This window comes from Pleuronectes platessa, chromosome 3, assembly GCF_947347685.1.
Source record: "Pleuronectes platessa chromosome 3, fPlePla1.1, whole genome shotgun sequence".
In the NCBI taxonomy this organism is placed as follows: Eukaryota; Metazoa; Chordata; class Actinopteri; order Pleuronectiformes; family Pleuronectidae; genus Pleuronectes; species Pleuronectes platessa.
In genome coordinates, this window is record NC_070628.1 from 15,303,074 (window position 1) to 15,324,148 (window position 21,075).

A 21,075-nucleotide genomic window follows, 5' to 3' on the forward strand; every position below is an offset into this window, starting at 1 on the left:
TGGAGAACTGCTCTTTGAGAAATATCCTCTGAATTTATGAAGAAGGGTAGATCAGTCACTGAGTGAGTGGAGTTAAAAAATCCTCCAACCTGATGGAGTAGATCTGAAGAAAGCATGGCAGCGGAGGATTGAGCTCAATGGGAAGCAACTTCATTTTGAAAAAAATGAATATGCAAGCAAGATGATGAAGAGACACAAGGAACACAGGTCAATAACAACACTTCTGAAGGAGAATACAGGAGAGTAGATGAAGCAGGCGGGGATATGAATAAATGCGAAATCAAGATGACGGTGACAACAAAGGCGAGTACCGTGACGGCCGTGTAGGAGCGGCTGAATGAGACGATGCTGTGATGCAGACCAACACGACAGACAATGCAGCCCAGCATGAGAGAAAGGCTTATGGAGTTCACAGAAAGTCTGCAAAGTTAAAACTGGAGTAACTGAAGAAATTAAAGTGGTTCAGAAAGAAATGACAGAGGTGAAAAAAGACAGAGCACGACATTATGTCTCATTTTATAAGATGTATCTGATCAAATAAGGGAATAATTAAAGTCATTCGATTTATATATGGTTATTAAAATGGAATATTAGAAAGGAAGGAAGGAACAGACAAAAGAAGAAAGGTAGGGAGAAAGAAAGAAGACACTTTTTCCTTTTTATGCCCCATCTAAAATACATTTTTAAATCTCTGCTTGATGAGATACCTGTGTATTGATGGAAAAGGAATATGTGGGTCGGTGTTGGTTAACATTAAATTTGGAATAGAACTACATCGCTCAAAATAGACCTTTTACTCACTATTCAGCAGCCAATAAAAGCTGTGCTAGAATTGACTATATGCATGAATTATAAGGACCCGAACAGAGTAAGAGAGTGTGAAATTGAAGAAACACGTGTATCGGATCACTGCGCCATTTTTTGAAAAGTAAAATTAAAACTGCAGGAGAAATTAAATGTTAGATAATTAAATAATAAATTAGATGTCGAAGACATTACAAAACTATGAAGAGAATTTCAACAGAGGATTGCTTGTGGCCAAAGCTGCAAACATTAAGGCTTTCCGGTATATTATAAAACTGTCTCCAACCAACCTGTCCTTCTACTAGACCTTAGAATACGAAGAGATACGATAAAAGAGTCGTCTAACAACCTATTTCAGTCATCTCCTTTTAAAATACCCATGAAACACTAAAAAGGTCAAGTAAGGTTCTGTACTCTGGTTATATCACAGGAGATATGTTAAGAAAAGTCTAATATTTGATGATATTTGTAAAAAAAAAGGTCTAGTACAGTCTAGAACATTCTGTACAAGGCAGAACCACCAAAACAGTGACTTAAAACTGTGAATTTAATTCAAAATGTGGATCAGCTAACACATATAACAAGAGCTCCAGAGGAACTATTCCAAGACAAATGGGAGAAATGGACTCAGTTGATATGTCAACAACAAGATAACAGACTGAACCACTCTGTTTGTCGTATCTAGCGTAGCATTGGTTTGGGCAGTCCATGAAGTCAAGATGAGTCCACTATCTCCAAATATCAGCTGATAGCAGCAGATCTCACCTCGGACGGCTCAGCTTGTTCCTTTCTGTGCATTCATATGGTAGATCTAATATAGGGTTCTCTGTTAAAGCTGCTTTAGCTGCCTACCCATCCTGCTGCCTCTGCAACCCGCTTACCCGCCTCCACCCCAGCTCCTCCTTTTCATGCCATGTCTGAATTTATCAACATCATGTCTGCCTGTTGTCACTGATCCCTGCTCTGTTCTTTTCCCTGCCATGCTGCTAAAAGGTAGAACAATACAAATATATTTAAAAATAAATATTAGAGCTTCAGAAGTAAAAAAAAAAAAGGAAAAACTGAAAATAGATAGTGTTTCTGAAGTGCTCAATGTCGGATCTTTTAAATTGTGTGTGGTTTGTTTTAGCAGGTGTGAAATGGTGGCACATTTAGAAACACCTTCAGCCTTAACACATAAGGACCCCAAGCAGTCTGCATCAATAACACAAAGACACCTTGTTAAGTGACCCATCTGAGCGGAGTTGTAACTAAGTGGAGACACGCTCTGCAACATCCACCGGCACACCTTCAGGTCACCGCTCGAGAATCAGCAGCATAGTAAACAGCTTTTATTTCAGCAGCATTAAGCAGATGAATAGTGGATTTTAGAAAGATAATGACTTTTTTGGTAAACAGTGTCAGGGACTGTGGGCTCAATTGAGGCCAGAAGATAAATGATTTGTTTTTTCCCCAATTTTTATTCAAGAGCGTGGTCTTTCACTTAGAGAGCAGGACTTCTTTAGTTCAGATTTTGTCATGCTTTTACTTAAAACCTTACGCTTGCATTCAAAATGTATGCTTGCGCTCAAATAGCTGCTGCATGTGCTTGGATTTGCTCTGCTTGTTCTCACTTGCACTAAGATATTTTGTTGCTTGGACAGATTTCCTGTGCTCATCTGCCAGTGCACATGCCTCCTTAGTGAACAGGAAACGTTAGCTCTCGGATTTCGACTCCAAGAGCAGTCATTTCGTGTGCACACAGAAGCAGCGTGAGCAAGAGGAAAAAATAAAACCGGAGCTTAACCTATATATGGTGGATTTTTCCAACCGTCAACATATCGATATCTTCAAAATGAAACATGATGCATGGATATGTCATTTCCTTGTGTCCTTACAGCAAGTGTCCATTTACGTTTTTATTCCACTTTTTTTTAATGTGTAGAGACGTTTAAAAGGTTCAGTGTAAGGCTTAGGTGAAAGGGATCTATTGGCAGTAATTGAGTATAAAATAATCATAGTGATGTTTTCACTACTGAATTGCAACTAAATTGTACGAATGATTGTTTTCTTTAGCCTAGAACTGGCCCTTTATATTGAAATACTTTATATATACATCGGGAGCGGGTCCCCTCTACAGAGGCCTCCATGTTTTTTTAAGTTTTCTTACCTTGACATACTAACCACCTTTTAAGTTTTTATGACAACTGAACGACAGCTTCTCTGTCACGTTTGTCAGGGGAGGTTGAGGTAAAGGGGTATTAGGCTGCAACATGCAACTTCACCCCTAGATGTCACTACATTTTACACACTGAACCTTTAAGGTGTCAGTATGCTTTCAAATGAGGTGGTTGATCGAGGGTCAAACAGAGTCAGAATCCCTCCTACCTCACTGTGGTGTTCACCTGTTGGTGTAACGTTCTGAAATCAACATTTCACAGCGACTGGGAGAGTGAGTCGAGGTGAAACAATAAACAGGGTTGTAAAAACAACCAACAAATTGCTTGGAAATGTTTCTGGGGAGAGACTGTCTGAAAATGTTTGCTAATATCCAAATATTTAATGAAGACAGCATCTCACCCCTGTTTATGACAGCCAGCTTTTCACCAACACTCCGTGGATCTGTTTTTGTAACATCTATAAACACTTACGCCTGATGAACTAATTAATTTAGAACAAACTCATCTTAATGTTGTTGCTCATTAGTTTTGGTCTAAATTATATTTTCATTGCTAGGCTGTTGTTAGCTGCAGTCCTGCAAACAGATATCACTGATTAGCTGGATTACTGTTCTGTGTTGATCCTTCATATTTCACATTACAGAGACAGAGGATTAAAGTGGCCAAATTTGCTGATAAAAAACTTAGATATTTTCTAAGAATTAAAATCATACCATTCCTAGAAATGCTTTGTTGAGACTGGTGCACAAAATGTATCAACTCATCCAAATCATGTATGTTTTTTGGTTGTTAATAGGACATTTTTACTGCTATGTCATCAAAGTCCAGGCATGGTAACATGCTGGGCTATAAACATGATAATCTCAAAGAGTTTTTTTCTTTAGGAAAATAATCATGACATTTTATCCTAGATTTAATATTTTAATGTAAATTCTGGAGACCAGACTATATTTTGAGGAAGAAGACGAGTTGTATGGGGTGTGATAAGCTAATTGAGTGGGTCTTTAAATGAAATGAAAAAAAATTGGAAATGTCAACTTGCTATAACACTAAGAACTTGTTTTGAGAGTATTTCTGAAACGGCACAGGCTTCTACACAGGCTACAACAACTGTCTGGCTGTGCTAAATAAAAAAGCCACAGGTAAGTCAGGTGAGTCATCGTATCCCCCTGACAGACCTGATACAACTCAACCAGAGCCGTTGGTTTAAAAACAACTACTGCTGTGATCTGTCTGTCAGGAGAACAAAGGTCAGACCTAAAATAAAACACGAGCCCACTCACTCTGCTAATGGAGAAGGTGAACCCGGGCGTCCCGTCGCACACGCCCATGAAGCAGAAGCGCAGCTGCCAGTAGAACAAATGCTCGCAGATGAAGGTAAGCAATGACAGGACCATGGCGGCCGCGAGCATGTAGAAGACCCCTGCCATGTTGTCCACGTCCAGCTGGCTGCTCATCACCTCGTTCTTCTCGTTGTGGCAGATGCCCGTCAGCCACAGGGCCTCAAACTCCTCCATATCACCTGGAGGAAGGAGAAACGCAGGTTAGCGCTCGGATGTGTTGATGTTACTGTTTGGGTGACTTGCACACTTGGATGGCTTTTCTCCCTTGGGTGTCTGAGCATGTAAGTGTGAGTACAAAATGAGAGGACACATTTTATAACACGGTGAGTTGATGCCAAAAACGGCTCAGGTCTCATGTACGTGCAACAAAAGTCATGTTGCATTATTTTATCTAAACGCCGCCAGAGGATCATCCTCATTAAGAATTGCTTACGCAAGCCTCACCCTTCCTTTTTGTGGGGGGGAAAAACACAATTGCCTACTGGGATCAGACATTCCTCAGGGAGGAAGTATGTGGTCACGTGATGAGCATTTCCGCCCTTAAATGTGTCCCCCTCAGTTCCACATCCCTGGGAGGGGTTACTGAGGCAGGAGGACACGTCCAGAGAGATTTGTTTGATCTGCAGCAATGGTCTGCCTGTTTTTTTGTTGAGCGTCTGTGTGTCTATGTGAGATCAAGGGAGTATTTATGTTCCCAATGCTTGCGCAACATGTCTATGAGTGTTTGTCTCAGAGAACTAGTTTTTACTGGAACTATTTTCTGAGTAACATTAATTGGCTCAACTTCCGTGCAGCGTCTCCGGCTGTAGCAATGGGCTTTCAGATACAGTGAGTACAGGTTTAATGGTATCACACCTGGCAACATCACTGGGATGACAAGAATTAAATATTAAATTTCTCTCTGTGTTTGGATTGAAGATTTAACGTTTTATTGGATATACGCAGGTTTTTTTAAACACGGGTAAACCTGCTAAAAAAAGACAACTGAGTTTGCCTTTCTATTTTTTCTGGCAGTGCGTCATGTTCGACGTCACAAACTCCCCATCACAAACCTGAGGCACACTCTCCTTTCTGTCTTGCCCAATTTGCCTGTTCGCCTGGTGGTCTTGTTTCCATCACTGTCGATTGGAACAGGAACCCATGATCCTTGATCTGGGAGTGAATGCTGATTGTACTTATGTAGCAAGGCAAGTGAAACTAATCAAAGCACCTCAAGCCACCAGGTCCTGACGCAAAGATACGACACTGACAGAATATGGGTTTTCACAAAATGATGAACTATTCCTGTTCAAGCTTTTGTAATGGCGGCTTTTCAATGGACAAAGATTAAATATCCTGTCTCAGACAGCCATTGTTGTGATGTAATGTTTCACCTGTGCTTTATATATTATGACAAACCTCTGCTGGGAAAAAATGTCATTAATAAAGTAGCATTTAAAATAACGATGTATTTTCCATTGATCAAAGTGGTGCAAAGAAGTTCTAGGTATATACACACGTTAACACAGGGAACAAAAATTCACGACTATAAGGGTGTTTATCTGGATCCACTCCAGCATTGAATGGGTTCCGCCTTGGGTCCATCTCCACACCTGGAAATGTCGTGTATATCGGTTGAGTAGATACTGTGTATTCCTGACAACAAACCAACAAACAGACAAACATACGCAGAAGAAAAAATGACTCCCCTCATGAAGGTAAAAAACTGGACGCATGTTTCTGGCTCAACTCCAGGGATCCCAGATATCCCACAAAACCAAGAACAGGAACTGCACATGGGCTCCCCTGAATACAGACTCGCTGCTATTTAAAATGTACAAAGTGAATCAAATTCAAAGATGTTAAAGCCCCTACAATTAGTTTTTAACTGGTTATGAAATAGTCTCATTTTAATGCTGCTGCCTCTTTATGACCTACAACTGAGCAAATGAGACAATCAGTGAAAAAATTGTGTTTTTCCTTAAACTATTCTCAATGTCTGTGGTCGAGACAGGATATCCGCGAGGTCAGAGCAACGATTTACGGCAGTCAGGCTGAAAAAGGTTATGTTTAGGCAGAGGGAGAGGAAACAGAAGTGGGGGAAGCGAGCCAGGCTACACATTCAGCTAAAGGCTAAACCATACAGACCAGCGCTCCCCATACACAATACATCACCTCTTTTTTTTTCACTACTTCAAAAACAAATATACATGCTGTCTGGACAGAGGTTTTTACAACAGGTGACAGTAGAAACACTACCGCTATTCACTTGATATTTAAATTTTATTTATTCTGTCCTTTCTATTTCCTCCTCCGTTCTTCAACATAACGATCCTCATCCCTTCCTTCAGCCATTTTTCACCTCCCCCCTCTTTCCTCCTGAGCCTGTGTCTGTTCAGATACAGGTCGCTGCTGACCCTCTGCCTCTGCACATATGACTTACATCATGTTTATATGTGGACTCGAGCTGGATGTGACAGATATGCGCAAACATCGAGGAGTCTGACATCTAAACCTGGAAGAACGCCTGCGTGCTGACGGCCAAACAGTCCACATGAAGTAACGGGATGTAATGTCTGACATGATGTGCGCAGGTGACACAACGTTAAGACTTACCTTTCATTTGGTCCATTTGTACAGACACAACAGATCTTTGTGGAACAGAAGCTCATGCAGGGACATTCACGAACACATGTGTGTGTGACTCAACATGCTCCACAATATACGATCTGGCATGTGTTGAACCGAATGGAGCACAATGTACCTCTGCCGGAGGTGGAGAGTTGTGCCCCGAGCCAATTCACGTTTTCTGTTCGGGGCAGAAGGTTCTATGGACAGGACTCACGTTCCATTGAAATAGCCGATGTAGACACACTTACTGACTTTGTATTGATCAACAGATGAATCTGTCCCGTCTGTCCCGTCTGTCCTGCAGTTGTCCGATGTGTCAGTTTTATAATGTTGCTTGATAACGGTTGTTCATATTGTTTGTCACTGTAATAGCGTTGGTTGGCTGCTGATGACGTAGCGAGTGGTGTTCCATGTCCTAGGGGAAGATTTTCTAGCCCTCTACCTTGTGGCTCCGTTTGGAGGGGGACACTACCAGTAGGCACTTCCTATCTAGGGGTAGGCCCAAGGGAGAGGTATTGGTCCAGCTGACGTCCGTTGCCCCACTGAGTTACTGAAGTCTGAGGGGAGATGTTCCTCCACTGCATCGTCTCAAAACGTCCAGGACTCCTGCCTGTAGCTTGAACCTTGAATCCCAACTTTGTTTTCTTACCAAGTGTCCGAAACCACAACAACAGACTCATTCCTCTCATCATATAGAGGCAGCAGCTCGATGCACGAGGGCTCACGGATCACTGCACTCGTCATTCTCTTCCCGTGACGCCACACGCCCTGCCGGCTTTTTTCGGTCACTACCCAAAACACACAGCAGCTGGGGCTGTAATAAAAAAAAAATAACCTACAAATTGAGACAAATGCTCTGTGGTGCATACAGTGTCCTTTTTTCTTTCTTTCCCAGAATACAACCTCTGAGCAATATTGATATCATATGGCCCTGGTGCAGTCAAGGAACACCACCATCACATTGTTGAATTGATAAGCTGGTGTCACAGGGCTGAGGTAATTATTTTTACAAAGATAAATGTGCTGGTCATGAGCTGTCACAGTGGTCCACTCCCGCGCTGCTCCACCAGCGGAGGAGGTAAGAGGTTATAAAATATTTATGATCTTTTCTAAATCGTTGACTTCACTTTATAGCTTTTATTTCTGCGTCTTGAGGGTGTGGGAGAGAACATCTCACAACTCTCCACCAGTCAAATCCAGGAATATCGAACACGCCAACGGACGTGTTCACAACAATTAAACATTCATTTGGAATTGGTGATAGATAGTTTACAGATTTACCTCGTGACAGCTTCAATCCCCCCCTCCCCCTCTCTCACCAAAATGACACTACACTGCTGGGCGGTCTGCACTCTCCTTAAAGTGAAGGATAACGGTTTGATCCTCGGTTGTGAAATGTGAGACTCTGCTAATAGTTCACTTTTCCATGTCTGTGATTGGTCATACGCAAAATACATCCTAGCTGCAGCTCAATTACTGCAGGTGCATTTGACAGTTTCAGTAATAAAACTTCAACCAGCATCAACACAGGCCAAACAAACAGCGTATTCCAACTACTGGTAGTATTCCCACTACTACACCAAAGTTCTCAAAATGCTCAAATCTGGTTAGTGACTAGTGCACCAGTCCATGGGTCCAGTTCCTGAAATGTAATCGTCATTAAAGAAACAACTCAATCACACAAGGCACAACAAACTCTCTTCACCAGTCAGCTTGTCCAAAGCTTCTATCTTCATCAGTATTTCCCTGTCTCTGCCAAACAGCCTTTACACTCTCTCACCTCAACAACTAAGTCACATTTTTGGAACGCCTGGTACTTCAGTGTTGATTGAGGACTGCAATCTGCCGACCTGACTCAGGAGGCCTCACCGACCACTGAGATCCAGCAGCAGGTTGTGAGGTTATCACCACAAGAAGCATCCAGACCACCTCCTGAGACACAGCTCCTTCAAAGCCACTTCAATTACTCTAACATTGATATTCTCATGAGGGTGGAACTTCACTTGTAATGCTCGACCTGATTAACAATGTACTGTTTTTTAAAACTCTGTAGCAGGGATTCAACGCTGCTCTCTTCATACGGAGATTAAAACATTCTTGAATATAAATTGAGAAGATCCGTTTTTCTGTCCTTTAATAAGGTGGTTCGAACATTATACCCCATTTACCGTCTCCAAACAGCATGAGAATGGCAAGATCCACGGCTCGTTTCCAGCCCGAGTCCTTCTGGATGGCGATGCCGTAGCCCGTGGAGGCGAACACCTTGCCGCTCCCAATGGTGACCAGCTTACAGCCCTCGTCTCTACCCGCCATGTAGTTCAGCACCGCAGCGTCATAGATGAAGGCATCCAGTTTGCTGCGGAGCACAACGGAAAGAAGGTGTTTCACATGGCCTCACTCACTGGCTTTTTCCATTCAAAAGCATTGAATTGATACTTACAAATCAACATAATTAGTTTCTTCACCTGGTTTCTTATTATTGAGCTATTTGAAAAGAACAATGAAATTTGATTTCGTTTTTAATTGCTGATAATTAAAATATTTTTAAAGAAGTGCGAGGCAGCCATGTTAGTTTTGTTGAGTTGTAAGAACTGCTACATTTAAACCAGGGTAATTATTCAGTCATCATTTGTATACGATTCGAATCACGCTACTTTAAGTCCTTGTCTGGGTAAACTTTTACATGTTCTGTAAATCAACTGAGGTTTAGAATGTGGAGATTCCCATAAACTTGTCTAACTCTATACATATACACGTAAATAAAGATAAAGGTGGTAAATTTGCATATATAATCACAGACTACACGATTGTCTTCTATTCTATTTCTGGCTCTCCTTGTTTATTGTTTTAATAAAGATGACATGCCTCATTAATAAATTCATTATTCTGTGAAATAAAGTTAAAAAAGAGCAGCCGCAATATTCAACACACAGCAAATACCATAGTTTGAATGAGAACAACTGTTTCACAAAACAATAGATGAAAAATCCATGTAACTTTTTGATTTCTATTGGTCCTCCTCAGCAGATGGAGTGGCTCAGTTGTCAGGGAGATGGTTTAGGTATTGGAATTTCCGTCCTTAACCATCTCCATGACAACTGAGCAACTCCATTGGCTAAGGAAGGCCATGACAGTGGCTGAAGGCTCCAGGAAACACATAGTTTGGCCATGAGTTGACTGAGCTCCTATTGACTTTTATTCAGGTCTGATTGAATTTCCCAGGTAACAAGGTGTGCCAGGATCTGAGCTAAAACAAGTTGTGAAGGAAACTGTGTTCTACTCTTTTCTCTCCTCATCTGTCCTGAGTGAGTTTAAAGATGAATTAACATGACAGTCTCCAGCTTGGTGACAAAACCAGCATCAAACGGTGCCTCGGGGCTCTGGGCCTCTGTGGTCACTCAGCTCAAACTCTCACCGAACATCAGACGTACAACACTGCTCTGCATCCTTAACTCTCTTTAGAGGGGCAGATGAAAACATTGAGCGACAGAGCGATAGAGAGAGAGAGAGAGAGAGAGGGGAAAGGATGCTCTCAGTTGACTTTCTCAGACACAGAGAGTGAATATTAGCTAGTTTCCTCATCAACCACAGGCTACGCTGCTATTCTGAGCAGCAGCGTCAGGCAGAGACACCGCTCCACAGCTGCTCACCCACATTCCCCAGAATGCTCACTCTTCCTCCATCTCTCCTGATTCCTTCATCATCTTTTCTCTGTATTGCATCATTGCCGGGCCTCACAGCTCTTTAACACTGTCTCTTTTCTCCCTGCTGAGACCCTTTCAACTCCCTTCATCCCTAAATCCTCCCCCAATCTGTCTCTCTCCATCCTCCCGTCCATCTCCTCCTCCTCCTCCTCCTCCTCTTCCTCCTCCTCACCCGGACTTCAGACTGTACAGCGCTTCGTCTACATTCTTCTGGTGGAAACTGGTCATGTAGGTATGCATGTCCCGGTAGTTGTTGCGGATGTTGCGCTCTGTGCTCCCATTGGGCACCGTGCCAAACCGGAACGGCGGCGAGAATTCATTGGGATTCTGGAACTGCGGTGGGGGGTTTTCCGGAAGAGAAACCACACAGAGAAAATGACAGAGGAGTGCTCGTTAATATGGAAGAGGCACTGAGCCGCATCAAATATCCTTTAATGCACTGTTGAGCAGGAGCAAAGGACTCTGCTTTTGGAAGCTCAAAATTAACTAAATGCTTAAAGTTGTACCCAAAAGACAGAAAACACGAGTGAATCTTTAGCTTGCTAGTGTCAAGTTCAAATTAAGTATCATGCAAATCAGAAGCAAAGGAATGCTGAAAAAAGGGAGTACAATAAATAATAAATATAAATTCTGATTATTCAATACCAAATCAGAAAAAAGTGACAAATACAAATCATAATTCCAAGGTGAGAGTTTTCTCTATAATATCCCGAAGATATTCAGTTTTTACAAAAACAAGTAGCAACTAAGAAAAGGCTGGAAGTAGGTAATATTTGGCATTTTAGCATTTCTGTTTGAAGATGACGTATGGCGTAAACCGTCAGGGTTGGTAATCCTAGAAAAGTGCACAAGAGCAAGCTACACTTTGAAAAAACTGCAGCCAATACTTCCCCCCCCCCATCAACCCTTTATGACGTGACGAGAATTTCAACATAAAGGGCTTAAAGTGTTTTAGATTAAAATTACCAACCCTGCCTTTAATCTAACTAATTGTTTTCGGCTTCAGTTATCTGTGAGGCACATTCTCACACAAAGGATTTTTGTTTAACAGGATGTTGCTGGAAAATAATAGCTACCCTGTATGATTAAAGTTACATTAAACGGAATAATCAGACATTAAAACAGTCATTAGCTCGAAGTGAAGACTCATAAACTCCGATATCTACTTGTTCAAACACAGAGGGCGGCTCATAATCAGTCTCACGTTAGGTACGTTCTCACACCTGCTCCCCCGCCACACAAACCCCTTACGCTGCCTCGAATTCCCACCTTTTTGTCCGACAGGCCCGACACCTGGTCGACATACTCCTCCTGGATCATGAAGGCTGCCAGGTTGGCAGTGTAGGAGGCCAGGAAGATGACAGCAAAGAAGGCCCACACCGACACCATGATCTTACTGGTGGTGCCTTTGGGATTCTGCACAGGGACGGAGTTGTTGAAAACCAGACCCCAGAGCAGCCAGATGGCCTTACCGATGGTAAAGGAGGGACCTCCGGGCTCTGGGAGACAGACGTGAGAACAGGGGGATGAGGCGGGGAGGTAAGAAAGGAAGATGAGAGAGGGAAGAGCATGAAAGAAAACAGCTTCAGTGATCACACAGTAGATACTACTTTATTCACTTTATGTGCATTTACTCATGATCGCTGTTGTGGGAGGTAGTTGATGGATGGCGGTGACAGTATTTGGTTTTATTCCCATCCTTCACTTTGCCAGAGATCGCAGGGCACGCTGCACAATCCGCATCTGCTCATGCAGCCACCGACGTGACAACCCACTGTTACACGCTAACTCTGTTCCACCTACTTCTATAGACGTATGACAGGCTACCTACTGTAGCCGCGCAGCCTCAGAGACGGGAAGAAAGAGAGAGAGGGGGGTGGGAGGGGGGGCGGTAGATGGGCACACAGCAGGCTACAATTATGCTACAGCTGGAGCAGGCGTACAACAGCCTTACATAACCCAGCGATTAAACCACACACTGCGGCTGTGACAGAAGACATTCAGAAAACAGTGTTGGAAGGAAACATAATTCCAAAGCAAACACCGTTACTCTCATCCCCTCCGGTCTTCAGGTGAAAGGCTGCGAGCGATTATATAAAACAGATTTTCATAAGAATAATGCCATCCTGAGATTGCTGCCAGAGGTGCGTGGATAAAAGGAAACGGAAAGAGATTTGAGTATGAACCATTGATTTTGATGGGCCAGTTGATTAGAGAGACCTGCTGAAGACATATTTGATTCAGACATGCTCTGAAATCTGTATATTCTCCTGAGGGTATTCAGACGGGTTGTCTAAGTTGTCCAAGTTAGTTGCTCTGGACATTTTGTGAAGTTTGTCTAGCAAGCCCCCAAGTAAAAACTCCTGATAATGTCCACGTGAGCCCATCTTAGAATACAGCAGGATATTGTCCTTGAGCAAGTGGGAGTACGGATGATGTTTCTGACACGCGTTTGAATCAAAACAAAAAAAGAGACATATACGTGTCATACATGTAGAAGACCGAGAATCGAGAGCTTTTGATGATAAGGGCCAACGCTGATGTTGATTAATCTGACAAAACTCGAGTTCCGCAGCAGAATTCATACGGAATTTATATGTGCCTCCGGCTTGCTCAACCCCCCCGGAGCGCTCCAGAGATTTTCCTGATGTTGAAACACCTGACCTGCTCAATCTCCTGCTGTGTTCTTCAGGCAAAGTCTGGAAAATGATCTGGAGTTTATGTCGGAATAAAGCTCCGGCTTCAACATACGGTCAAAGACTGTTAAACCAGACACGTATTTTCAATGTATTCAATTAAATCTACTAAAGTACATTCATCGGTTTCACAACCTTGATGTGGTGGTGTAAAACTGGTGTAACATTTGAAAATGGCACTATAAACAAAAAGACATTGTAATTCCTTTGTATACGAAGTAAGACTAATTAAGATCAACTATCTGGTCTTCGTCGATGATCCTTTTCATTAGTGAAGGAGCTTAAGTGAGCGTAGATGTAGATAAGGACTCCGAGTCATCGAGCAGGAAGTCTCAGCTCTCACTCAGAGGAGATCGTCAAAGTAATTTAGCACATGGCTCCGTCTGAATGCAGCGATCAAGGTAACACTACGTGCCAGCTCGTCTTCATTTTAGCACGGGGGATGGACTGAAAATGTAGCTCATTGTCCCCTTTATGCAGCATGGATTGACTGGCTCTGAGCTTTGTGTGTGTGTGTGAGTGTGTAAATTTGTGTGAGTGTGTAGTTGTGTGTCTGTGTGTGCAGATTTGTGTTCCCTCTCACCTCGTCCGTCTGCCAGACAGCGATTGTAACCCACCGGGCTGAAGTACTCAAACACAAACACAGCTATGGCCGACACCAGCAGCAGCATCACAAACATCATCACCCACACATCAGCACTGAAGGGCTCTAAAAGAGGGAAAGGGGGGGGGGGGGGGGGGTAGAGCAGGGGGGCAGAGGAAGTGGAAAGGCGGAGGGAGGGTTGTGGGGGATACAGACAGGGAGGAAGTTCATTAAACCAAATTAAACATTATTATAAAATCACCCCGTGGTACCAACATGGTTATTTGTATTCAGACTGTGTCGCACATTTATGGATTTTATCTGTCTGAACACTGATTAGCACCAGAACCCCAGTGTCGTCTGGGACAAACAACACCAAACATTCTTTGTAATAACACAGGATATCTGCACTGAAATATAATTATGTTGGGCATATTTTGTGCCTTATTTATTGACTTTTCACATTATTTTACAATCTGTAATTACATTTGAGCTGATTTTGTTAAAATGTTCCCTAAACTGATACCCTTAAAATAAATCAGTTTATTAATCAAAGCCATGCCAGTCTACAGTTTGCATCAGATGGAGAGATTACTTAAAAATTCCTGCAATAAAAACATGCACATACATAGAGCAGCACACAACGTGCAGGAGCTGATATGAAACACTGTGTGCCTGCTTTTCAACAACAGTCATTCATTTACACATGTAATTATATTAGTTTTTATTACTTGCAGCATCATGCAGCAATGCCCATCGCTCTCAAGCTTTAGGGTTTTAGATTTTATTTCACTCTATTTTCTGATCATTTTCCAAACAAAGCATTTCCTGCTCCGAATACTCGGTGTGTTTGTCACTGACTGTAGCACTGAGGGCGATTGTTTATCAAAAATACATTTATAAAACAAGACAGCTGTCGTTTATTTTTTTATGGGGGGGAGTCTAATCTAAAAAATTGCAGGAACCAGAGGGAGCTGTGTGATGACTATTGACAAACTTTCTTATTGGAAATGACATGCGTCTTTTCATTATGGCTTCATTGCTTCTCTGATAAATTGTTTGTTCTATCAAATCGAAAAACTGTGAAAAATATTTCATGTTATTATTTAACGGTCTTTGTCGATCTTCAGTGTTCAATCAAAACTGTTGCAGCTCAGAATTCTCTCGATCAACTGATGAATTTACGGACCAATCGTCATCAAAATTAATAATTAACTATTTCCAAGGACAAGAATTAAACAACAGCTTTTCATTATGCAGTCCTGAGTTGTACGAGGACAAGACAGCTTCAACTTTTAGATCTCACTGTGACAAGATCATATAGATGTTCATACATTTTGGGGCTTTTAGAGATTATCATATTAAATACTAAATACTAATCAATTTAAATCAAGTCTGATTTGATGTTCTATGTAACCACACTTGTATGTGTTGTGCTGCGAGGATCCGAGTTACCGCAGATAACCAAACAAATTAGCATTGTGAGCAAACTCCTTGATTATCTGCTTGTGCCTGTGCATGTCCTACGTGATATTAGTTAGTTCTCGTGCATGTGAGTGTTCTCGACTGTGTGCTGTACGTCTGCCAGAAGCACCAGGTGTGTTCCTCCTCACCGAGAAAGGCGGAGGGGGAGACGGTGCCGTTGCTACGGGAGACCATGACACTGATCCCCGTCTCGATAAACGGCACCGAGAAGTCGATGACCTCCGACCTCTCCTCGTTGATGGTGAGCGAACCCACCGCCATGTGGGCATTCTTCAACACCACCTGAGGGTCAAGCGCAGAGAGACAGAGGCAGACAGGAAGTTAATGGGCCGGGTCAGCGGACATATTCTCAGCTTTGTCTGTGAAGTGAGCCGCCAGGAGTTTGACAGGCATTCCTGTAGAATGAGAAATGTAGGAAAAGGGGATCATCACTACCACTGGGTCAGTATTTGTCCCCCCACTGAGGGTGCTCAGGTATATTTAGCCCCAAGTTTCAGGAGCCCGGGGGCCATGAATAAAAATGGAGCACAAACGACTGTGTTAATAAGGGATATGTATGACAGAGTGAGCAGGAATCCTACGCACTGTTTGGTCACACTCTCTCTTTTTTCTCTGTCTCCTTCTTTTCCTGTGTCTGCCATCCCGTTTTACCCCCATTCAAATGAAATCATTAGTTGCTTGCTTAGGCATTTAAGGACATGGATTAATGCACCCATGCATGCATGCGCTGCACATTTGCCCAGCCCCGTCTTTACGCTGATGTTAATCTCAGGTTGTTAAACACAATCTATAGAAGGTGGACTTAATATATTGTAATTTCATATTACTGTACTGCACATCTCCCCTCATCTACGTTCATCAGATAATAATAAAGTGGCTCGTTCTGTGCCATAATCAATTAAGTTGGACATCACTTCGATTTGTAAAGGCTGCCTTGTGCTGGATGTGTGACGTGTTCACCAGAGAAGCGGGTCTTTCCCTGAGGCTGCTTTCTCTCTCTCTCCTTCTCTTTCTCTCTTTCTCTCTCTCTCTCCCAATTGCCCGGTCTATCTGATTCTGTCCTTCTCTTTCTCCATCTCTGATTAGGAGCCTCATCATCCTCCTCCTCCTGAGGTTTTTGCAGAGCTGATCACAGCTTCCCTCAGGCCAGGTTGCGGGGAAGAAGCGCTCAATTGGCGTGACGGAGGAACTGAGAAACTAACAGAAAGAGACGTTCAGAAAATATCATCAAAATAACTTCCGATCCGCAAATGGCGCATTCCACATTTGTAGTAGCAGTTGAATTAGATTACATAGAGAATTTCCCTTCTTTTTTTTCCAAGTTTTGAAAAGAAATATAGCACTTTGAACATAATAGAAGCAAATTATGAACTGCTAAACAGTCAAACGGGCAGCGAAAGAATAGAATGAAACATATGCTGAATAAATAAATATAACATATAAAAAAAAAGAGGAGAGTGATTCTAACTGAGTAAAATTAACATGTTTTATTATGTATTCTAAAATCCAGTAGCAGACTCTACATTGAATCAGTGCCAGCAGAGGACATGGTAGACTTTATTTCCATCCATTTATTCAGTTTCCATTTAAATTGACCCCAATCTGCATGTGTTTGGACTGTGGGAGGAAGCTGGAGTACCGGTGTAGAAAACAAACACACAGACACAGGGAGAATATACAAACTCCAAACGACCCCGGCCGAACCTTATTGCAGCGAGGCACCGATTAACCAGACCTCTAACCAGGCGTCCCTTCTTTCCTTACTCACAGAGACACATTTTCGTAACTCTAACCTCACTGTCACAGAAATGCAATTTCTCCCAGTTTCCAAAATACAAGTTACAAATTTTGTAATGACTGACATCAGGCCATGTTAGACAAATGCAGCTAAACTCCACCTGGAATCAAACCTTTTCTCATTACACGAATAAACAGATGTTAAATTTCATCCCTGCCACTTGAAGCAGCTTTTATTTTCGCTATCAACAACAAAAACAACGTTTTATTTCGTCAGTGATGCAAAAATAGTAAAATAGTTGTAAGGATGCTGTATCCATGATGCAACACCACCGACAATGTTGAGCTTAATAAGCGGCACTTAATAAAACATTCTTATTGTAGTAATTCATATGAGTTTCCTGATTAATGTCAGAGAAAAATGCTGAATGTGATTTTATGTTAAATATACTGCTTGATTTGGTCACTGTGATAGTTCACGGTTGTGTGGTGAGGTCTCCAGTGATCTGCCAGCTGTGAAATCTGTGATCAGCTGATCTGCCGGCAGGTCTGTGGGAAATCGACCAAACTCTCATTGTATGTTTAAGCTGTTTACAGCAGATGTCAAGCTGCTGCTTCTTACTGGTGCCGGGCTCGGCCTCACAACAACATCCACATTTCTACTTACATGAATTACATGAATCATAAAAACACATCCTCCTCCTACACAGTACAGAAGGCTAATTTTAGAGAGAGAGCTTTATCTGAAAAAAGCTGCAATACATGGAGTGACTGGGTTCATGTGTGAAAGAGAGAAAGACGTATTCACCTCTCCCACCATGCCGTTCCAGGTGCCGTTAACCTTCTTGCCGTGTTTGCCGTTGGTGACCAGGTAGAGGTCGTACGTGAACTTAACAGCTTTGGCGATCTTCTTCAGGATGTCAATGCAGAAACCTTTGCAGCAGCGCTTGATGTAAATCCCCGAATCACCTGTCTGGTTGCTGGTGGGAGATAAGAGGAGGAAGAGAAAGGGTCAGAGGAGGTAAAGATGAAGGAAGAGGACAGAGTGGTTCAACAGTATTTAGTTTCAGGTGGACATGTAACAGATTCAAAAGCAGAAACAAGTCAGAGATCAGGTTTTCATGCCGACCAAAAACTGATCATAATCAACTGTTAAGCACATATTTATCTAGAAGGGCATCAAAGAGCATACCACTTAATCAGCACATTGCACATACAGTGCATGTATTGCATCAGATACATATATGTACACATATATATATTCTCTGATATGGTTGAAAAAAAATATTTATAACAATACAGTAACCAAATGAAGAACGCTCATGCAAAAATCCATTGTGATTCAAAAAATTGGACTCTTTATCCAGATGTGCACTTCACCTGTTCATATATATTAGAGCTTTAAAGATATCACAAAGTTCTTTGTATTATTTCTTGACAAATTCACAAAAATGTGGTAAAATGCCCTCATCTCACAAAGAAAGTGAACAGATATATGTCCTGGATCTGCTCCCTGATCCAGATCTGCACCAGATTATAAAGGCTGATTCCCTGACTTATACCACATGTTTCCATCAGGTTTCGTGGTGATCTGTCCAGTAGTTGTTGTGTAATTTTGCTAACAAACAAACAAACAAATGCAGAAGAGAGCATAACCTCCTTGGTGATATAACACAAGACACAGGGAAATGGTCAGTGAAAGCACCATAGGTCAGACATATCCAGTAAAAACGTATACTTTAGAATGCTGCTGTTCTTTGTCACATGTGATAGCTGGTTGGACAGAAAAAGATGTCCTCTTTGGCTCTGGGAAATTCTACTGCACATTTCAATATGCATGTAACACTCCATGCTTTGCTCCATCTGCACACGGAGCATGTGAGATTAAACAATGTGGCACCGAAAAGTAAAATTAAGAAAGAGAGACAGAATTTAGCTGATATTTGTTGCTGTTATGAGGTCACAGGTAAACAGGTTAACACATTGTCCCTGAAAGCTAGACTGTAATGAGGTGACAGAGCATAATAAACACCTAGTGACCAACTTGACCGAGCTGCATGTCATAAATAAAGGGGTTGTTGTGGCTCACAGCAGGTACAGGTGCACAACAGCGGTGGGGAACAACACAATGGTGACTTTGGCGAGCTGGGAGCAGGACGTTGCCGGAGCCAGACCAAGGACAAATGTGTTTGTTTTAGTGTGTTTGCATTGACACGAGGGTTTGTCAAGCCACATCTATAGACAATGGTGGGATTATGAATTCAGCTCCTGCAAGTGAACAACCTTCATGATTACTGAGATAAAAGGCACTGTGTGACATCGAACAATGTGAACACAGAGGTTTATCTGTCGGACACTGAGGCTACGTCCACATTTTATCTGCTTTTATGCACACAAGGACACATTTACACAGCTCTGTGCATCTGGCCCATGAGGTACTTTTGGCTGGATAAGATGGATTCTCTGTGGCATTTTGCTGTCTTTTCCTGAAATGCTTTATTCGAGGAAGTCTTTGAGGGAAGATAGAGACAGACAGACAGAGGGAGAAAAGGGGGAATCGCAGAAAGAGCAGGTTGAAAGATCAGTCAATGAAGAAACCAGTGAGCCAGAAGATGTCGGACGCCCTCAGGAGATTTCAGGTGGGCTAGCGATAGAAAAGAAGGCCAATGTAGAAAATTCATTATCACAAACCAAGGAGAAGTGGATGGCAAGAGGGTCAGGGTGAAGAGACAGGTTGGGGAGGAAGACAGGGACAGAAACCAAGACCATCGAGGGCAGATGGTGAGAGGACAAAACAGGTTATATTTTAAAAATCTAACGAGGAAAAAGCAGGAAAACCATTACGTCATTCTGCAGTGGGAGTGGAAAAAAGTATAAATAGAAAGAAAGAAGTACAATAATCCATAACTATGAACATTCTATGGACTCTTTTGCATCTTCACTCAATAAATGTCTTCAAATCTTTTCTTAACATTCACAGTTTGCTTAATTTTTCAGCTGTTTTATGGGTTTTTATCTACTGGTTATTATTTTTCGGTTTGAAAACTGACTTTGGCAACTTGAAGGTCACAGGGTACAACAGACATGTTTTAAATTATTCATATTGCAATATCGGTGTTGAAATAAATACTGTATGACCTACGCTAAGTTATATTTTTGAGGCCTTGACTCATCATTTTGTTTACTGACAAAAGTGAATTCAAATCCAAACACACAAAACATGCAATTTGAACACATGTAAAATAATCATATAAATGCACACATCCCAAAGAGTAAAATGAATATATTTTACGCACAGTTTACGTACCAAAAACTTGTTTTTATACTATAACAGTATATAATATACAAAATTCAATTTGATTGTTGAATTAATGTTTAATGTAAGAAACTTTGGATTTCTTTCGAACAAAAAATAGACAGAGCAGTAGACCCCTCATTTACAACTCACATATTTACAAATTATAGATTCTGTACAGTCTCCCATAAATGTAGATATGTGCTTTACATGCCTGCTGCTCTAAAATATTAACATGCATTCATATTGTGATGCATCTGTTTGTGAAATAATACAAAAACAAGTCTGATTTGACCAAATCCAACATTAGAGTCTCACCTGAGTTTCAGCTGTTTGCGGCACGGCACAGTGTTCCTCATGCAGGTCCCACTGAGCGGGTCAACATCCTCCACGATGACAAATGGCGCCTCCTCCAGAGTCACGATGGACAGGTGGTCCTCCCGCTCCTCCACTCCAGTGTACAGCTCAAAGCGAGGCCACACATGGTACCTCATCGTCAAAGAGCCCCTCTCCCACTTGCCAACCTGCAGGAGCGAACGGGAGGAGGGCTGTGTGATATACAGGCTACTGCAGCAGGTACTCCAAACGACAAATGTGACAGACGCGTCAGATCACCGAGGGCGAAAAATTGAAGAGGACAGATTAGAAGAATAAAGAAG

The 21,075-nt window shown here is 42.1% G+C and overlaps 1 protein-coding gene across 1 annotated transcript in view; it reads right to left on the reverse strand.

Moving 5' to 3' along the window:
* grin2bb (glutamate receptor, ionotropic, N-methyl D-aspartate 2B, genome duplicate b) overlaps positions 1-21,075 on the reverse strand; it is a 75,695-nt gene that overhangs the window by 6,255 nt on the left and 48,365 nt on the right. The window contains exons 6-13 of the mRNA XM_053417640.1: positions 20,735-20,940; positions 17,930-18,101; positions 15,513-15,666; positions 13,900-14,025; positions 11,890-12,119; positions 10,793-10,953; positions 9,085-9,272; positions 4,247-4,485 (exon numbers count right to left, since the gene is read on the reverse strand). Coding sequence (XP_053273615.1) covers positions 4,247-4,485; positions 9,085-9,272; positions 10,793-10,953; positions 11,890-12,119; positions 13,900-14,025; positions 15,513-15,666; positions 17,930-18,101; positions 20,735-20,940 — 1,476 coding nt within the window. The remainder of the gene's footprint in view (positions 1-4,246; positions 4,486-9,084; positions 9,273-10,792; positions 10,954-11,889; positions 12,120-13,899; positions 14,026-15,512; positions 15,667-17,929; positions 18,102-20,734; positions 20,941-21,075) is intronic.